Raw genomic sequence first — 20,264 nt, 5'->3', positions numbered from 1 at the left:
TCACCACTCTGGAACAACTTCAGCACTCTGGAACAACATGACATCACCACTCTGGAACAACATGACATCACCACTCTGGAACAACATGACATCACCACTCTGGAACAACATCACCACTCTGGAACAACTTCAGCACTCTGGAACAACATCACATCACCACTCTGGAACAACATGACATCACCACTCTAGAACAACATCACCACTCTGGAACAACATGACATCACCACTCTGGCCAATCCCCCACCTGGCTCCACTGAAGGGACACCACTACTTGATAAGGGCCATGTCATGGAGTCCAAAATACCAATGTCTTTAACCAATAGACATTCACTAAATGTAGCATTCTAGCCTCATAAAATATTTTCTACTTCCTGATTGACTACTATACTTCCACCCAGTCTGCAGCATCACATCATCACTCTGACCACTTATCCTAGCCTGTTGGCCCTAGTAAACTACAGATGGTGGAATACAGCCCTGTACATAGCGTAGTGTGGTCCTCTGTAGCTTGGTTTGTAGAGCATAGTGTTTGTAACGCCAGGATTGTGGGTTCGATTCCCGGGACCCATATGTGAAATGTTTGAAAACGTGACAACAAGTTGCTTTGGATAAAAGTGTCTGCTAAATGGCATGTATGATGATATCATGTAATAGTTATTTAATAAAAACATGGTTTTCATTACAATACGGTTGTATTCTGTTATCAAACAGTTTATGAGGGCAGCCGGGGGGGTCTGTGATTTAAAAAAAAAGAAGATATGTCATTAATTTAAGTCCAAAAATGTATGTACCAACCGCAGACTGTAGCTTCAAACTTGATTTTTAATCCCCTCATCAATGTTCCCAGCTTTTACATTATGGTGACAGTAATGAAGTCCATACGTCCACTGTTATTGTAATAAGGATGGGAAATAAGCAGAACTCATTTATGGTTAATATAATGAACAGATTATATGAGGATCAAGGAGATGGAACATTAAAACACATGATGATACATGCAGGAAGAGTTTATTATCGCTTTAATGCATTATCATTTTTGTTATTCATATTTTATAGATATTTCATTCAGAAATAATAAAGCATTCAAACACAAAACACAAAAACAGATTGGACTCTACCTACGTGTGTATTTATCCTGCTGTTTTTACCAAACAAATGTCAATTATCATGATTAAGAAACACGCCCTCTCTGACTCCATCTAGTGGTGATTATCATGATCTTCACTGTATCAACTGAACAGACATCAGTTATCAGCTGCTATCACTGACTCTGTGACCTGTCCAACACAAACCCTTATTAAACCTTCAGAGTCATATGACGTTACCATGACAACAGAACACCACATACACACCTCACCAAGGGGGCCTTGGCAAAACCACCTGATACTGTCACTGTCCCCTCCCCTCTGTCTCCTGCCCACTCCACTCCCAGGGGTAAAGCAGGTACTGTGTGTGTGTGTGTGTGTGTGTGTGTGTGTGTGTGTGTGTGTGTGTGTGTGTGTGTGTGTGTGTGTGTGTGTGTGTGTGTGTGTGTGTGTGTGTGTGTGTGTGTGTGTGTGTGTGTGTGTGTGTGTGTGTGTGCGTGCGTGTGGTGCGTGTGCGTGTGCGTGCGTGTGGTGTGTGTGCGTGTGCGTGTGCGTGTGTGTGTGTGTGTGCAGACTGGGGTCAGAGTCAAAGAGGTGAATATGGGTTGGTAATCTGTGATCAGGGCAGTGACAGGACAGGGTTTCCTAGGGACGTCATAAGGGGCTTCGCCCTCTAACTACTGTTATAAAACTGGGCTGAGCTGCCCAGCTAAGCAGAACTGTGAGACTGTGAACTTGTAAATACACTATAGCCCATATTAAAACACACACACATATTAAAACACAAGCATATTCACACATGTAACCTGTGAACATAGGATGTTGCCATGGAAACTGTTACGTGAGCTGATGGGTCAAATGAGTCTGATGTCAGGTGCTTCTTGCGCTGGTTATCAAAACAACTCTTCAGAAAATTCCAGACAACCCACTGGACACAGATGTCAATTCAACTTCTATTCCACGTTGGTTCAACGTAATTTCATTAAAATGAAGTGGAAAGCATGTTGATTCAACCAGTGTGGTTGGTTATCTGTGACGAACGGTAATAAACACTGATTACCTTTATCGACGCCAAATAGCAATCACCTGTCTGCATGCCTTGTGAAATAATATCATTATACCGTAAAGTATCCACCCTAAAGTTACTGCCATCCTCTCTCTAGTCATCAGTCTCCACTGCCTGTCCTGAACCACTGCCTGTCCTGAACCACTGCCTGTACTGAACCACTGCCTGTCCTGAACCACTGCCTGTCCTGAACCACTGCCTGTCCTGAACCACTGCCTGTACTGAACCACTGCCTGTCCTGAACCACTGCCTGTCCTGAACCACTGCCTGTCCTGAACCACTGCCTGTCCTGAACCACTGCCTGTCCGGAACCACTGCCTGTACTGAACCACTGCCTGTCCTGAACCACTGCCTGTCCTGAACCACTGCCTGTCCTGAACCACTGCCTGTACTGAACCACTGCCTGTACTGAACCACTGCCTGTCCTGAACCACTGCCTGTCCTGAACCACTGCCTGTCCTGAACCACTGCCTGTACTGAACCACTGCCTGTCCTGAACCACTGCATGTCCTGAACCACTGCCTGTCCTGAACCACTGCCTGTCCTGAACCACCGCCTGTCCGCCTACACACTACTCTACCACAACATATCTACAATACAACACATTATTACACACTACTCTACCATAACATATCTACATTATTAAACACTACTCTACCATAACATATCTACATTATTACACACTACTCTACCATAACATATCTACATTATTACACACTACTCTACCATAACATATCTACATTATTACACACTACTCTACCATAACATATCTACATTATTACACACTACTCTACCATAACATATCTACAATACAAAATCAATGATACAGCAAAATAACAATATTAAAATGTATGTGTGTAGAGAGTGTGTGTGTTGGCATGTGTTTGCGAATGCTGTGTGTGTGTGTCTCTTCACAGTCCACGCTGTTCCTAAAGGTGTAGATTTATCTGTTTTTTTATCTGATTCTGCTGCTTGACTGAGTTCCAGGATGTGGAATAGAGTTCCATGTAATCATGACTCTATGTAGTACTGTTTCCATAGTCTGTTCTGGACTTGGAGAACTCTGGTGGCATGTATTGTGGGGTATGTATGGGTGTTTGAGCTGAGCGCTAGTCGCTTAAATAGACAGCTCGTGATTTCAACCTATCAATACCTCTCACAAAGACAAGAGGTGGTGCAGTTCATCTCTACTCCACCATGAGCCAGGAGAGATTGACATGTGCATTATCAATGCTGGCTCTCCGTGTACATCTAAGTGTCGGTCATGCTGCTCTGTTTGGTCCAATTGTAATGTGTCTATGTCCCTCTTTGTGGCACTTGACTATATGACTGAGCAGTAGTCAAGGGGCGACAGAACTAGGGCCTGTAGGACTTGTCTTGTTGATAGCAATGTCAAGAAAGCAGAGCAGCACCTCACTACAGACAGACCTCTCCCCATCTTAGCTACCATTACATCAATATGTTTTGACCATGACGGTTTACAATCCAGGGTTACCCCAAGCAGTTTAGTCTCCTTAATTTGCTCAATTTCCACATTATTCTTTAGAAGATTTAGATGAGCTTTATGGTTTAGTAAATGATTTGTCCCAAATACAATGATTTTAGTTAGTTTAGAACTATCTTATTTCTTGCCACCCATTCTGAACCTGACTGAGGCTCTTTGTTAAGTGTGGCAGTCATTTCAGTCACTGTAGTAGCTGACATGTATAGTGTTGAGTCATCCGCATACATAGACACACTGGCTTTACTCAATCGTCAGTAAAGATTGAAAATCATGACCTATGTGTGTGTGTTGAGTGAATGCCAAGAGAGTGTGCAAAGCTGTCATCAAGGCAAAGGGTGGCTACTTTGAACGATCTCAAATATAAAATATATTTTGAATTGTTTAACACTTTTTTTGGTTAAGTTTTATGTGTTATTTCATAGTTTTAATGTCTTCACTATTATTCTACAACATAGAAAATAGTAAAAATAAAGAAAAACCCTGGAATGAGTAGGTGTGTCCAGACTTTTGACTGGTAGTGTAGGTAATGATTTGTAGGTAATCTAGGTAATGATGTTGTTACCAGGTTAGGTTCAGGGTAGCCCTGCCCCTCATGGTCCACATTGATTGATTGACATCTGATAAGAAGATTGGATATGTTGTGGCCATGGAAAACCCTAGAAGTTAATGATTAGTGTGTACTGTAACACACAGACCTCACCCTCGTCCAGTACAGTCCAGTATATATACAGGTGTACTGTATCTTCCAGTGTTCCTCTACAGTTTGGGTTACTGCTGCAACAGAGACAGGGAAAGAGGAAGAGATCCAACTACGCTCAAATAACCTGAGAAGGTATGGAAGGTTTGAGAAGGTTTCAAATAACCTGAGAAGGTATGGAAGCTTTGAGAAGGTTTCAAATAACCTGAGAATGTATGGAAGGTTTGAGAAGGTTTCAAATAACCTGAGAAGGTATGGAAGGTTTGAGAAGGTTTCAAATAACCTGAGAAGGTATGGAAGGTTTGAGAAGGTTTCAAATAACCTGAGAAGGTATGGAAGGTTTGAGAAGGTTTCAAATAACCTGAGAAGGTATGGAAGGTTTGAGAAGGTTTCAAATAACCTGAGAAGGTATGGAAGGTTTGAGAAGGTTTCAAATAACCTGAGAAGGTATGGAAGCTTTGAAAAGGTTTCAAATAACCTGAGAAGGTATGGAAGCTTTGAGAAGGTTTCAAATAACCTGAGAAGGTATGGAAGCTTTGAGAAGGTTTCTTCTCATAACTGGTGTTATGATAATACAAGACAATTCAGAGGTCTTCATTTTCATTTTGGTTAACATTATTTCTGTCATTTAAATGGTAAATGGTTTGAGATCTTAGATTATAATATATTACATTTTTTTAATTGTTTGTTTAAAAAATATTCTCAGTTTTTGGTGCTTGGTCAAAATATATTTTCCCAGCATTTATCAGATCAGTGGAAAGATTGAATAAATGAATTGAATACAGACAATCAATTAATGGTCATATGTGTACACCCTGGGATGATATATATATACAATCCTGTCAATCTGTGTACACCCTGGGATGATATATATATATACAATCCTGTCAATCTGTGTACACCCTGGGATGATATATATATATATACAATCCTGTCAATCTGTGTACACCCTGGGATGATATATATATATACAATCCTGTCAATCTGTGTACACCCTGGGATGATATATATATATACAATCCTGTCAATCTGTGTACACCCTGGGATGATATATATATACAATCCTGTCAATCTGTGTACACCCTGGGATGATATATATATACAATCCTGTCAATCTGTGTACACCCTGGGATGATATATATATACAATCCTGTCAATCTGTGTACACCCTGGGATGATATATATATATACAATCCTGTCAATCTGTGTACACCCTGGGATGATATATATATATACAATCCTGTCAATCTGTGTTCACCCTGGGATGATATATATATATATATACAATCCTGTCAATCTGTGTACACCCTGGGATGATATATATATACAATCCTGTCAATCTGTGTACACCCTGGGATGATATATATATACAATCCTGTCAATCTGTGTACACCCTGGGATGATATATATATATACAATCCTGTCAATCTGTGTACACCCTGGGATGATATATATATACAATCCTGTCAATCTGTGTACACCCTGGGATGATATATATATACAATCCTGTCAATCTGTGTACACCCTGGGATGATATATATATACAATCCTGTCAATCTGTGTACACCCTGGGATGATATATATATATATATTTAAACCAAGAATGTATACAGATTGAGAGGGTTGTACATAATTTATATGACCATGATATATAGTATACATAGGATTCTACATATGACATACATTTAATCTCGGACAGAAAGCAGCAGTAAGGAGCAGAATTGTTCCATTTCCCACCAGCCTTTCAGTTCAATGTTCACCTTTTAACACTTGAGGAACTAAAGGTATTCAGCTAAAGGATATCGAGTACAAATGGCCCCGGTTGAGTTGAGCCATTGCCAAACACTATCTCTGAGGACAACACTGTGCAACAGGGAATAACGTATGGTGGGGGATAACAGCCTAGGAATATACATCTCTGTATGCTCCTAGGTAATAGGAAATGCAGTATGTGCCAGGACAGGGGCTAAGCACTGGTATCTAATCAGTTTTGACAACGTCTAATAACATTTTACTGATGTATCATAAAGATGCTTCTGCATACTAACTACACCCTCAATATAGGACATGTTGTGTTGTGGCCAAGAGGTTTAACAACAGGGGCTGAGTCAGGGATTTCCTCTCTCTCTCTCTCTCTCTCTCTCTCTCTCTCTCTCTCTCTCTCTCTCTCTCTCTCTCTCTCTCTCTCTCTCTCTCTCTCGTTCATGCTCTTTCTCTCTCTCTCTCTTTCTCACTCACTCACCCCTCCATCCACCAGCCACCCCCCACTCCCCAAAGACTGATGATGTCACCGGTGCTGGGTGTGTCCTTCCTGGCTCTGGTCCTATCAGGAGGAGCCTGGGCGTTTGCTCCCATTGGGGGCGGAGCCTCCACCCACGTCAGCATCACGGGAACGGCTGTGCTACAGAAGGTCACAGAGGTGTGCCGAGCCATTGCAGAGTCAGAGGGACGAGACTTCACCCCCACGGTAAGTGTGTGTGTGTGTGTGTGTGTGTGTGTGTGTGTGTGTGTGTGTGTGTGTGTGTGTGTGTGTGTGTGTGTGTGCGTGCGTGAAAGAGCAAGATTAAGAAAATAGAGTAGTGTGTCAGAATGTCTAACCTTTAACCTCTGACCTTTCCCTTTAGGGTAACTCTGCTGAGGAGCTGGTCCAGGCCTGCCTGGGACCCAGAGCAACAGGTGAAGTGTCAGCAGCTAAGTTCAAATCTGCCTTGAATGAGATCTACATACAGAACGGACAGGTGGACAGAGACTTTGTCAACAGGTTGGTGCTCCATTGATAGAGAATGAGGTTCCCTTATCATGTCAACAGGTTGGTGCTCCATTGATAGAGAATGAGGTTCCCTTATCATGTCAACAGGTTGGTGCTCCATTGATAGAGAATGAGGTTCCCTTATCATGTCAACAGGTTGGTGCTCCATTGATAGAGAATGAGGTTCCCTTATCATGTCAACAGGTTGGTGCTCCATTGATAGAGAATGAGGTTCCCTTATTATGTCAACAGGTTGGTGCTCCATTGATAGAGAATGAGGTTCCCTTATTATGTCAACAGGTTGGTGCTCCATTGATAGAGAATGAGGTTCCCTTATTATGTCAACAGGTTGGTGCTCCATTGATAGAGAATGAGGTTCCCTTATTATGTCAACAGGTTGGTGCTCCATTGATAGAGAATGAGGTTCACTTATTAGGTCAACAGGTTGGTGCTCCATTGATAGAGAATGAGGTTCACTTACTATGTAAAATGCTTGGAGTGCTTGGAAATAGCACAGGAGTGCAACAGATTATTATTACTTATTTTTAAACTAGTTTTAAAAACAACTTCGTTTTCTTATCCAGCATATGTCATATGTCACATGTCACACGTCACATGACCCTTCTTCTAGTGGATCTAATGTATGAACTTTATAAACAATGAATCATTGTCATTATTGTTCCAGGCCAAGTGAACATTTGGTGTATCACTCCTACAGTCGTGTTCTACATGAAACCAATTGATCATAATCTTTATTATAACAGCCCAGCCCATCACTTCAACTCAGAGGCGTTTGCTGAGGGCCGGCGCCTTATAACTGATGGGGTGGCCAGCATCAAGGCCAACGTACAAAGGGAGAACTTCCTGGCTGCCAGAGAGACACTGGGGAGAGTACTACACACACTACAGGTAGCTAGAGAGACACTGGGGAGAGTACTACACACACTACAGGTAGCTAGAGAGACACTGGGGAGAGGACTGTACACACTACAGGTAGCTAGAGAGACACTGGGGAGAGTACTACACACACTACAGGTAGCTAGAGAGACACTGGGGAGAGTACTATACACACTACAGGTAGCTAGAGAGACACTGGGGAGAGGACTGTACACACTACAGGTAGCTAGAGAGACACTGGGGAGAGGACTGTACACACTACAGGTAGCTAGAGAGACACTGGGGAGAGGACTGTACACACTACAGGTAGCTAGAGAGACACTGGGGAGACGACTGTACACAGTACAAGTAGCTAGAGAGACACTGGGGAGAGTTCTGTACACAGTACAAGTAGCTACAGAGACACTGGGGAGACGACTGTACACAGTACAAGTAGCTACAGAGACACTGGGGAGAGGACTGTACACAGTACAAGTAGCTAGAGAGACACTGGGGAGAGTTCTGTACACAGTACAAGTAGCTACAGAGACACTGGGGAGACGACTGTACACAGTACAAGTAGCTACAGAGACACTGGGGAGAGGACTGTACACAGTACAAGTAGCTAGAGAGACACTGGGGAGAGGACTGGACACAGTACAGGTAGCTAGAGAGACACTGGGGAGAGGACTGGACACAGTACAGGTAGCTACAGAGACACTGGGGAGAGGACTGGACACAGTACAAGTAGCTAGAGAGAAACTGAGGAGAGATCGAATCCTTGAGCTAAAAAAGTACACATTTGTCTCTCTGCCCCTGAACAATGTTCCCCGGTAGGCCATCATTGTAATTCTTAAGACTTGCCTAGTAAAATTAAGGTTAAAGACATTTTTTTTTACAAATAAATAAATAAAATAAGACATTTTTTTGTCGCACCAGTGTGATTAGAGCCCTGTCTGCAAGTAAGGGAAGAGGGAGGGAGGAGTGGGAGAGGGAGAGAGAGGAGTGGGAGAGGGAGAGAGAGGGATAGGGAGGAGTGGGAGAGGGAGAAAGAGGAAGAGGGAGGAGTGGGAGAGAGAGAGAGGAAGAAGGAGGAGTGGGAGAGAGAGAGAGGAACAAGGAGGAGTGGGAGAGAGAGGAGTGGGAGTGGGAGAGAGAGGAGTGGGAGGAGTGAGAGAGGGAGAGAGAGGAGTGGGAGTGGGAGAGAGAGGAATAGGGAGGAGTGAGAGAGGGAGAGAGAGGAGTGGGAGTGGGAGAGAGAGGAATAGGGAGGAGTAGGAGTGGGAGAGAGAGGAGTGGGAGTGGGAGAGAGAGAGAGGAATAGGGAGGAGAGAGAGAGAGAGAGAGAGAGAGAGAGAGAGGAAGAAGGAGGAGTGGGAGAGGGAGAGAGAGGAAGAGGAAGAGGGAAGAGTGGGAGAGGGAGAGAGAGGAGTGGGAGAGGGAGAGAGAGGAGTGGAAGCGGGATAGGGAGGAGTGAGAGAGTGGAGTGTGAGAGGGAGAGGGAGGAGTGGGGGGAGTGGGAGGAGAGGGAGGAGTGGGAGAGAGAGGAGAGGGAGAGAGGGGAGAGGGAGAGAGGGGAGAGGGAGAGGGTGGAGTGGGAGTGGGAGAGAGAGGAATAGGGAGGAGTGGGAGAGGGAGAGAGAGGAGTGGGAGAGGGAGAGAGAGGAAGAGGAAGAGGGAAGAGTGGGAGAGGGAGAGAGAGGAGTGGGAGAGGGAGAGAGAGGAGTGGAAGCGGGATAGGGAGGAGTGAGAGAGTGGAGTGTGAGAGGGAGAGGGAGGAGTGGGGGGAGTGGGAGGAGAGGGAGGAGTGGGAGAGAGAGGAGAGGGAGAGAGGGGAGAGGGAGAGAGGGGAGAGGGAGAGGGTGGAGTGGGAGTGGGAGAGAGAGGAATAGGGAGGAGTGGGAGAGGGAGAGAGAGGAGTGGGAGTGGGAGAGAGAGGAATAGGGAGGAGTTGGAGTGGGAGAGAGAGGAGTGGAAGCGGGATAGGGAGGAGTGGGAGAGGGAGGAGAGAGAGGAGAGGGAGAGAGGGGAGTGGGAGAGGGAGAGGGAGGAGTGGGAGGAGTGGGAGGAGAGGGAGGAGTGGGAGAGAGAGGAGAGGGAGAGAGGGGAGAGGGAGAGGGAGGAGTGGAAGAGGGAGGAGAGAGAGGAGTGGGAGAGAGGGGAGTGGGAGAGGGAGGAGTGGGAGGAGAGGGAGGAGGGGAGAGAGAGGAGAGGGAGAGAGGGAAGTGGGAGAGGGAGAGGGAGGAGTGGGAGAGGGAGGAGAGGGTGGAGAGGGAGAGAGGGGAGAGGGAGGAGTGGGAGAGGGAGAGAGATGAGTGGGAAAGGGGGTGGAAGGGAAAGAGGGAGAAAGTCTGAACTTCCAGGAATGAAGGGAGATCAGGTAAGGACTAAAAGGATGGAGGAAGATGGGGGGAGAAAACACCTATCTCACCTAATTTCTCAATTTCATATTTCACCTTGGCTCAAGTGTTACCATCTGAACCAACTTAACTCCTGTCTAGAGGTGGGTGTAATAGGGAGTTAGATATATAGCTTTCCCACAGACACAGACTTGGTATATAATACATGCTTGTGTTTTGTCAGGATTTCTACAGCCACAGTAACTGGGTGGATCTGGGATACACTGAACCCTACGCCAACCTGATCCGCCCCGATCTCCCACTGGAAAACCTGGCAGGTAGGGAGGGCTTGAGTTAATGCAGAGGACAGCGAGGCATGGGATCCAACTGGAGGGAGGGAGGGAGGTAGGGCAGGGAATGAAGGAGGGAGGGTGATAGGGCAGGGAAGGAGAGAGGGTGGTAGGGCAGGGAATGAAGGAGGGAGGGTGATAGGGCAGGGAAGGAGAGAGGGTGGTAGGGCAGGGAATGAAGGAGGGAGGGTGATAGGGCAGGGAAGGAGAGAGAGTGGTAGGGCAGGGAATGAAGGAGGGAGGGTGATAGGGCAGGGAAGGAGAGAGAGTGGTAGGGCAGGGAATGAAGGAGGGAGGGTGATAGGGCAGGGAAGGAGAGAGAGTGGTAGGGCAGGGAATGAAGGAGGGAGGGTGATAGGGCAGGGAAGGAGAGAGGGTGGTAGGGCAGGGAATGAAGGAGGGAGGGTGATAGGGCAGGGAAGGAGAGAGGGTGGTAGGGCAGAGAAGGAAGGAGGGAGGGTGGGGGGTGGTAGGGAGGGAGGGAGGGTGGTAGGGCAGGGAGGGAGGGAGGGTGGTAGGGCAGGGAAGGAGAGAGAGTGGTAGGGCAGGGAATGAAGGAGGGAGGGTGATAGGGCAGGGAAGGAGAGAGGGTGGTAGGGCAGGGAATGAAGGAGGGAGGGTGATAGGGCAGGGAAGGAGAGAGGGTGGTAGGGCAGGGAATGAAGCAGGGAGGGTGATAGGGCAGGGAAGGAGAGAGAGTGGTAGGGCAGGGAATGAAGGAGGGAGGGTGATAGGGCAGGGAAGGAGAGAGAGTGGTAGGGAAGGGAATGAAGGAGGGAGGGTGATAGGGCAGGGAAGGAGAGAGAGTGGTAGGGCAGGGAATGAAGGAGGGAGGGTGATAGGGCAGGGAAGGAGAGAGGGTGGTAGGGCAGGGAATGAAGGAGGGAGGGTGATAGGGCAGGGAAGGAGAGAGAGTGGTAGGGCAGGGAATGAAGGAGGGAGGGTGATAGGGCAGGGAAGGAGAGAGAGTGGTAGGGCAGGGAATGAAGGAGGGAGGGTGATAGGGCAGGGAAGGAGAGAGGGTGGTAGGGCAGGGAATGAAGGAGGGAGGGTGATAGGGCAGGGAAGGAGAGAGGGTGGTAGGGCAGGGAATGAAGGAGGGAGGGTGATAGGGCAGGGAAGGAGAGAGGGTGGTAGGGCAGGGAATGAAGGAGGGAGGGTGATAGGGCAGGGAAGGAGAGAGAGTGGTAGGGCAGGGAATGAAGGAGGGAGGGTGATAGGGCAGGGAAGGAGAGAGGGTGGTAGGGCAGGGAATGAAGGAGGGAGGGTGATAGGGCAGGGAAGGAGAGAGGGTGGTAGGGCAGGGAATGAAGGAGGGAGGGTGATAGGGCAGGGAAGGAGAGAGAGTGGTAGGGCAGGGAATGAAGGAGGGAGGGTGATAGGGCAGGGAAGGAGAGAGAGTGGTAGGGCAGGGAATGAAGGAGGGAGGGTGATAGGGCAGGGAAGGAGAGAGAGTGGTAGGGCAGGGAATGAAGGAGGGAGGGTGATAGGGCAGGGAAGGAGAGAGGGTGGTAGGGCAGGGAATGAAGGAGGGAGGGTGATAGGGCAGGGAAGGAGAGAGGGTGGTAGGGCAGGGAATGAAGGAGGGAGGGTGGTAGGGCAGGGAAGGAGAGAGGGTGGTAGGGCAGGGAATGAAGGAGGGAGTGTGATAGGGCAGGGAAGGAGAGAGGGTGGTAGGGCAGAGAAGGAAGGAGGGAGGGTGGGGGTGGTAGGGAAGGGAAGGAAGGGGGAAGGGGAGGGTAATTGCAGGAAGGAAGGAGGGAGGCGTTCTTGGAATGTTAGAGAAAAAGTATGACAGCAGGTTAAAAAGGAGAGACCAAGAGAGAAATCTGCTGCCACCTCTGGCTTCATATGATAATGAGGTCATTAAGGGTTTACAGGAAGTCTAAAGGGCAGACAGAGAGGGACACAAACACATATAATCTCCGATGTTCAACAGAGCCAGATAAAGCAGAATAGTCTGAGGGAATTATGGGTAAGAGAAAGGACCACCACGCCCATTTAGGGTTTAGGCGTGTGTGTGTGTGTGTGTGTGTGTGTGTGTGTGTGTGTGTGTGTGTGTGTGTGTGTGTGTGTGTGTGTGTGTGTGTGTGTGTGTGTGGGAGGGGAGGGGGGTTAATGATTTGTGGTGGTAAATGATGTCCCTTGACAATTTAGTTAACTGTTATTTTATAAGAAAATATTGTGATTTGGTTCGGTAGATGTCAGCACCCCGACCTGCAGTGACTGTGCCAGTGGGGGGTTCTGTTCCAACTCCATCCTGCCTAACATTCTTAATGAGAAGAAACTCACCTCTGGGTACATGGGGATCTTCTCCGCAGCTAAGCCTAAAGGTACACACACACACACACACACGCTACCTTCCCCAGATACCCACACACTCTCTGTATAACACCCATCATCACCTCTCCTCTCCCAGGTAAGTGTAGTCATGGAGGTGCAGCTGACCTGACCAGCTCTGAGGTTCCTCGCGGGGGCATCAGCAAGGATGAGCGTCGCTCTGACAACGTGGCCCTGCACACTGCTGCTGTCACCGTGGCAACGACCGCAACCCTCCAGCTGTTGGACGACATCCGGGGAGCCGCCGGTGACAACAACTACCTACGGTACGGAGAGGGGTAGAGGGGGGTGAAGGAGAGGAAGGGGTAGAGGGGGGTGAAGGAGAGGAGAGGGGTAGAGGGGGGTGAAGGAGAGGAGAGGGGTAGAGGGGGTGAAGGAGAGGAGAGGGGTAGAGGGGGGTGAAGGAGAGGAAGGGGTAGAGGAGGGTGAAGGAGAGGAGAGGGGTAGAGGGGGGTGAAGGAGAGGAAGGGGTAGAGGGGGTGAAGGAGAGGAAGGGGTAGAGGAGGGTGAAGGAGAGGAGAGGGGTAGAGGAGGGTGAAGGAGAGGAGAGGGGTAGAGGAGGGTGAAGGAGAGGAAGGGGTAGAGGGGGGTGAAGGAGAGGAGAGGGGTAGAGGGGGTGAAGGAGAGGAGAGGGGTAGAGGAGGGTGAAGGAGAGGAGAGGGGTAGAGGAGGGTGAAGGAGAGGAGAGGAGTAGAGGAGGGTGAAGGAGAGGAGAGGGGTAGAGGAGGGTGAAGGAGAGGAGAGGGGTAGAGGAGGGTGAAGGAGAGGAAGGGGTAGAGGAGGGTGAAGGGGAGGAGAGGGGTAGAGGGGGTGAAGGAGAGGAGAGGGGGTGAAGGGGAAGAGAGGGGTAGAGGGAGGTGAAGGAGAGGAGAGGAGGAGAGGGGTGAAGGGGAGGAGAGTGGTAGAGGGGGTGAAGGGGAGGAGAGGGGGTGAAGGGGAAGAGAGGGGTAGAGGGGGGTGAAGGAGAGGAGAGGGGTAGAGGGGAGTGAAGTGGGGAGAGGAGTAGAGGGGGGAGAAGGGGAGGAGAGGGGTAGAGGGGGGAGAAGGGGAGGAGTGGGCTAGAGGGGGGAGAAGGGGAGGAGAGGGGAAGAGGGGGGAAATGGGGAGGAGAGGGGGTGAAGGGGAAGAGAGGGGTAGAGGGGGGTGAAGGGGAGGAGAGGGGTGAAGGGGAAGAGAGGGGTAGAGGGGGGTGAAGGAGAGGAGAGGGGGGAAGAGGGAATTACCCATGTTGAAGTTACTCACAATCTCCCTCTTTATCTCTCTCTCTCTCCCACAGCTTCATGGGCATAGCGCGTTCAGCAGTGGTTGCTTTTGTGATCGACACTACGGGGAGCATGAAGGATGACATCCTTGAAGCCAAGAGAGTTGTCAATGAGATCATCGACAGCAAAAAGGGAACGCAGGATGAGCCCTCCCAGTACATCCTGGTCCCATTCAACGACCCAAGTAAAGCTGGCTTTACACTCCACCAAGCATTCTCCTTAGCAAAACATCACTGACAAACTCTGGCATTCACCGAAATGCTGGTGCGGTTTGTAGTTAAGTCAGGAAGTGGTTAGTGATCAGTGTGTGTTTGTGTGTAGTGTTTGGACCCCTGATAAGAACGACAAACCCTGATGTTATGAAAACAGAGATCGCTAAACTCAAAGCTGATGGGGGCGGAGACCTCCCTGAGATGTGCTTATCAGGTCTACAGGTACATTTACATTTACATTTAAGTCATTTAGCAGACGCTCTTATCCAGAGCGACTTACAAATTGGAGAGGGTGGTAGGGCAGAGGTACTGTGATTGACATGGCTATATTCCAATCAGGTTTCAGACATAGTCCCATTCTTTGTTTATAGTGCACCTGACAACAAAGAAAGACACTAAGCATTCCCCCCGCTCTCTCTCTCTCTCTCTCTCTCTCTCTCTCTCTCTCTCTCTCTCTCTCTCTCTCTCTCTCTCTCTCTCTCTCTCTCTCTCTCTCTCTCTCTCTCTCTCTCTCTCTCTCCCTCTCTCTCTCTCTCTCTCCAGTTGGCGCTGACCGGTGCCCCTGCGTCGTCCCACATCTATGTTTTCACAGATGCCGTTGCCAAGGACATTGCGTTAAGGGACACCATCTTGGCCCTGATCAGGAGCACCAAGTCAACCGTGAGCACTTCCTCAAACACTTCCTGTTTTAGAAGAAACAATGTCCTGCAGTTCAGGATCTTATTAATTAGGTCACACAGTAGCAAAACGCAGCAAAATGTTTTCCAACGGCAAACAAAAACAAGCCATTCTTATTGGCGAGGTAGTCACTCCCTTTTTTCTTTCATTCTTCGTTTGGTGCCTAATGAATACGACCAGGCAAACTCTCTCAAACACACCTATGTGTCTCTCCAGGTGTCTTTCTTCATGACTGGTGCTGGTGCTGGTGCTAGAAAGAGGAGAAGTGGAGTAGAGTCCAGGGCAGCTACATTCGAGACCTACAAGGACCTGGCGCTGGCGTCTGGTGGTCAGGCCATTGGAGTCACCAAGGAAAATCTGCCCCAGGCCACTGACGTCATCATCGACTCCTCCACCTCCGCTCTGGTGAGTCAACACTGGTGGCCATTTAGTTTTAGATGAGTAGTTCATTTGAAATAATTTAAAACTTAATCAATTAAAAAACACGTGCTTTATAAACAATGAATTTTAGAAATGCCTAGACATAATTGTTATATCTATGATAATTTTTTATTTTTATTTTACAAGGCAAGTCAGTTAAGAACAAATTCTTATTTTCAATGACTGGGTTAACTGCCTGTTCAGGGGCAGAACAACAGATTTGTACCTTGTCAGCTCGGGGGGTTTGAACTTGCAACCTTCCGGTTACTAGTCCAACGCTCTAACCACTAGGCTACCCTGCCTACCCTTACAATAAAACAACAACATACCCTTTCTATCCTCCTCTCTCATTCTGTCCTCCTCCTCCTCCTCCTCCTCAGGTGACAGTCCTACAGCGAGCGAGGAACCCAGGCAAAGCTGAGACATTCTCCTTCCTGCTGGACGAGTCTCTGAACAACATCACCATCTACATCACTGGAAAGTCCCTCACATTCACCCTGAAGAACCCTGCAGGTGGGAACCTCCAACACCTACACACTGATCTAATATCAGTTTTCAGGTAAAGGTTCACCTAACTGAATAGGATGACATTTCCCCTAGACACTGATCTAAGGTTAGTTTTCAGGTAAAGTTTCACCTAACTGAATAGGATGACATTTCCCCTAGACACTGATCTAAGGTTAGTTTTCCCTCCTTACTGGTTACAGTTGACCTGTTTTGCGTGTTTACGTATGTAGCTATCTTAATGTTTTTAAAGCACAAAGCATATTTTAACAAGGTATTGTGAACCAGGTATAGCCGATTGACAGTATGGTTGACTGTCATCCTATTTGACTGTCACCCTCCTTGCCCCTACAGGTGTGACCCAGAAACAGAACGAGGCCAACGGGGAACTGGGGACTGTCCAGACGGTGGGCAACCTCTTCCGGGTCCGTCTGGCCTCCAACAAACAGACAGGATTATGGGAAATCAGCATGAACTCCAACCAGCCCTACACACTGAAGGTCACTGGTGAGTTACCATAGAGATATGTCTGTTCTATTGAATATGTGTGTTATGCTCACGCTCAACACTAGATTATATCCTGGATACACACAGAGCCCAGACCTGGGTTTAAATAATCCATTCAAATGTGTCACATGCACCAAATAAACTCAAAAAAAGAAAAGTCCATTTTTCAGGACCCTGTCTTTCAAAGATAATTCGTAAAAATCCAAATAACTTCACAGATCTTCATTGTAAAGGGTTTAAACACTGTTTCCCTATGCTTGTTCAATGAACCATAAACAATTAATGAACATGCACCTGTGGAACGGTCGTTAAGACATAACACCTTACAGACGGTAGGCAATTAAGGTCACAGTTATGAAAATATAGGACACTACAGAGGCCTTTCAACTGACTCAGAAGAAAGATGCCCACGGTCCCTGCTCATCTGTGCGAACATGTCTTAGGACTGCAGATGTGGCCATCGTCACAGGTGTGATGATCGCCTCATTGCATTGTCAGACCACGTGTAACAACACCTGCACAGGATCAGTACATCCGAACATCACACCTGCAGAAACAGGATGGCAACAACAACTGCCTGAGTTACACCAGGAACGCATAATCCCTCCATCAGTGCTCAGACTGTTCGTAATAGGCTGAGAGAGAATGGACTGAGGGCTTGTAGGTATGTTGTAAGGCAGGTCCTCACCAGACATCACATCACCGGCAGCAACGTCGCCTATGGGCACAAACCCATCGTCGCTGGACCAGACTGAGGACTGGCAAAAAGTGCTCTTCACTGATGAGTCACGGTTTTGTCTCACCAGGGATGATGGTCGGATTCACTTCTATCGTCAAAGGAATGACCATTACACCGAGGCCTGTACTCTGGAGCGGGATCGATTTGGAGTTGGTCTGGGGAGGTGTGTTACAGCATCATCGGATTGAGCTTGTTGTCATTGCAGGCAATCTCAACGCTGTGCGTTACAGGGAAGATATCCTCCTCCCTCGTGTGGACCCTTCCTGCAGGCTCATCCTGACATGACCCTCCAGCATGATAATTTCACCAGCCATACTAGTCGTTCTTTGCGTGATTTCCTGCAAGACAGGAATGTCAGTGTTCTGCCATGGCCAGCGAAGAGCCGGGTCTCAATTCCATTGAGAAGTCTGGGACCTGTTGGATCGGAGGGTGAGGCCTATGGCCATTCCCTCCAGAAATGTCCGGGAACTTACAGGTGCCTTGGTGGAGGAGTGGGGTAACATCTCACAGCAAGAACTGGCAAATCTGGTGCAGTCCATGAGGAGGAGATGCACATCAGTACTTAATGCAGCTGGTGGCCACACCAAATCTTGACAGTTACTTTTGATTTTGACCCCCACTTTCTTCAGGGACACATTGTTCAATTTCTGTTCGTCACGTCTGTGGAACTTGTTCAGTTTATGTCTCAGTTGTTGAATCTTGATATCTTCATACAAATATTTACACATTAAGTTTTCTGAAAATAAACGCAGCTAAGAGTGAGGATGTTTTTATTTTTGCTGAGTTTACAACAGGTGTAGGTAGACCTTACCGTAAAATGCTTACTCATGAGCCCTTAACCAACCATTCAGTTTTAAAAAGTAAGTAATAAAAAGCAAGAAAAAAACTGGTTCCGAGTCAATTTTCAGGGGTAAAGGTTAGTCGAGGTAATGTCAAGAGAATTAAGTTCTCAGTGTTCATAAACCCAATTTGAATTGATTACTCAGCCTGATACCCAGAATTTGTAGGAAACTGGTTGTAATGAATCAGACGGAGGCCCAGCTACAATAGTCAGGAATGTTTATTTATGAGAGCTCTGGTCATAATACCATGTACATTGGTTTATATACCACTCATTTCATAATAAATGTCCCTCCTCCTTTCAGATACAATGGAAATATAGTTCACAAGCCTTCTCACATTGTCTGCCACCTGTTAAACAATCTACTACAAGCCCAAGACCATAGTCTGGCTTTTTTATGGCGGTTTTTGAGCAGTGGCTTCTTCCTTGCTGAGCGGCCTTTCAGGTTATATCGATATAGGACTCGTTTTACTGTGGATATAGGTACGTTTGTACCTGTTTCCTCCAGCATCTTCACAATGTCCTTTACTGTTGTTCTGGAATTGATTTGCACCTTTCGCACCAAAGTACGTTTATCTCTAGATGACAGAACGTGCCTCCCTCCTGAGCGGTATGACGGCTGCGTGGTCCCATGGTGTTTATACTTGCGTACTGTTGTTTGTATAGATTAACTTGGTACCTTCAGGTGTTTGGAAATTTCTCCCAATAATGAACCAGACTTGTGGATGTCTAGAATTGTTTTCTGAGGTCTTGGCTGATTTCTTTTGATTTTCCCATAATGTCAACCAAAGAGGTGCTGGGTTTGAAGGTAGGCTTTGAAATACATCCACAGGTACAACTCCAAATGACTCAAATGATGTCAGTTAGCCTATAAGAAGCTTCTAAAGCCATGACATATTTTTCTGGAATTTTCCAAGCTGTTTAAAGGCACAGTCAACTTAGTGTATGTAAACTTCTGACCCACTGGAATTGTGATACAGTGAATTATAAGTGAAAAAATGTTTGGTCGTGGTGGATGGGTGGGTGTATTACGCAATCGTCTCGCATCCCAAAGGTTGCTTGTTCATAACTCACCAGAACAATTTGAGCTAATTAGCAACTTTGCAACTACTTAGCATGTTAGCTAACGCTTCCCCTTACCTTAACCCTTTTAGCTAACTCATTACCTAACCCTAACCATAACTATTTTAAATCATGTACAAATATGTCAAAAAGTATTTCACCCCAGGTCTGTTAGAGCCATAAGAGAAGGGAGAGAATACAGCCCTGACTGAGTGTGCGTGCGTGTGTGTGTGTGTGTGTGTGTGTGTGTGTGTGTGTGTGTGTGTGTGTGTGTGTGTGTGTGTGTGTGTGTGTGTGTGTGTGTGTGTGTGTGTGTGTGTGTGTGTGTGTGTGTGTGTGTGTGTGTGTGTGTGTGTGTGTGTGTGTGTGTCCAGGTCAGAGTACCATTGCCTTCATTTATGACTTTGTGGAGACCTTCGAGGGACCTCATCCAGGATACGCCCTCATCTCTGGCCGTCCAAAAGCAGGTAAATCACTACAACATCATCTTAATCATCATCATTACCATATCAAGCAGGTAATCTGTCAATCACAATTTTACTAAGGCGACATCATGGCGACATCATCTACATGAATGCAGCTGCCACTTCATTAAAGCCGTTAGAGGCTTGATCTTTGCGATCATTATGATCATTGCGCACATCGTTTTTCTCACTGGCGAGAGGTTTTGCATCGCTGCATTCTCTATCAGAAAGTAGGCTGACCCGCTTTGATGTTGTGTTGGTCAAAACAATGCATTATGTTCATTTATAAAGCCGACTTAATCAAAGTCATAAAAAGCCATTAATTGTAATTTGTAATAATTGATGTCAACAGTTACATAGCCACACCCTTCAAGATCATTTTCCTTCTCTCTCAATTCAATTCAAGGGCTTTATTGGCATGGGAAACATGTGTTAACATTGCCAAAGCAAGTGAGGTAGACAACATACAAAGTGAATATATAAAGTGAAAAACAACAAAAATTAACAGTTAACATTACACATACAGAACTTTCAAAACAGTAAAGACATTACACATGTCATATTATATA

At 47.0% G+C, this 20,264-nt stretch overlaps 1 protein-coding gene across 12 annotated transcripts in view; it reads left to right on the top strand.

Moving 5' to 3' along the window:
* Positions 1 to 20,264, top strand: part of LOC118372067 (von Willebrand factor A domain-containing protein 7-like) — a 71,460-nt gene that overhangs the window by 42,756 nt on the left and 8,440 nt on the right. The window contains exons 1-14 of one of the 12 annotated variants that reach the window (XM_052508669.1): positions 4,350 to 4,487; positions 6,610 to 6,819; positions 6,977 to 7,113; positions 7,866 to 8,010; positions 10,561 to 10,654; positions 12,868 to 12,999; positions 13,086 to 13,272; positions 14,283 to 14,452; positions 14,590 to 14,702; positions 15,024 to 15,140; positions 15,375 to 15,563; positions 15,959 to 16,091; positions 16,437 to 16,589; positions 19,606 to 19,698. In XM_052508669.1, the coding sequence (XP_052364629.1) occupies positions 6,634 to 6,819; positions 6,977 to 7,113; positions 7,866 to 8,010; positions 10,561 to 10,654; positions 12,868 to 12,999; positions 13,086 to 13,272; positions 14,283 to 14,452; positions 14,590 to 14,702; positions 15,024 to 15,140; positions 15,375 to 15,563; positions 15,959 to 16,091; positions 16,437 to 16,589; positions 19,606 to 19,698 (1,849 nt within the window). In that variant the 5' untranslated portion in view covers positions 4,350 to 4,487; positions 6,610 to 6,633. Of the gene's footprint in view, positions 1 to 4,349; positions 4,488 to 4,508; positions 4,527 to 4,587; positions 4,605 to 4,626; positions 4,644 to 4,665; positions 4,683 to 4,704; positions 4,722 to 4,743; positions 4,761 to 4,782; positions 4,800 to 4,821; positions 4,839 to 4,860; positions 4,878 to 6,609; positions 6,820 to 6,976; positions 7,114 to 7,865; positions 8,011 to 10,560; positions 10,655 to 12,867; positions 13,000 to 13,085; positions 13,273 to 14,282; positions 14,453 to 14,589; positions 14,703 to 15,023; positions 15,141 to 15,374; positions 15,564 to 15,958; positions 16,092 to 16,436; positions 16,590 to 19,605; positions 19,699 to 20,264 lie in introns of those variants that run through there. The other 11 variants (XM_052508670.1, XM_052508678.1, XM_052508677.1 and 8 more) reach the window with 11 other exon arrangements.

Source organism: Oncorhynchus keta, unplaced genomic scaffold (assembly GCF_023373465.1).
Source record: "Oncorhynchus keta strain PuntledgeMale-10-30-2019 unplaced genomic scaffold, Oket_V2 Un_contig_3860_pilon_pilon, whole genome shotgun sequence".
Taxonomy (NCBI): Eukaryota; Metazoa; Chordata; class Actinopteri; order Salmoniformes; family Salmonidae; genus Oncorhynchus; species Oncorhynchus keta.
Note: the sequence above shows the minus strand (reverse complement) of the source record. Positions and strands in the feature narration are given on the sequence as shown.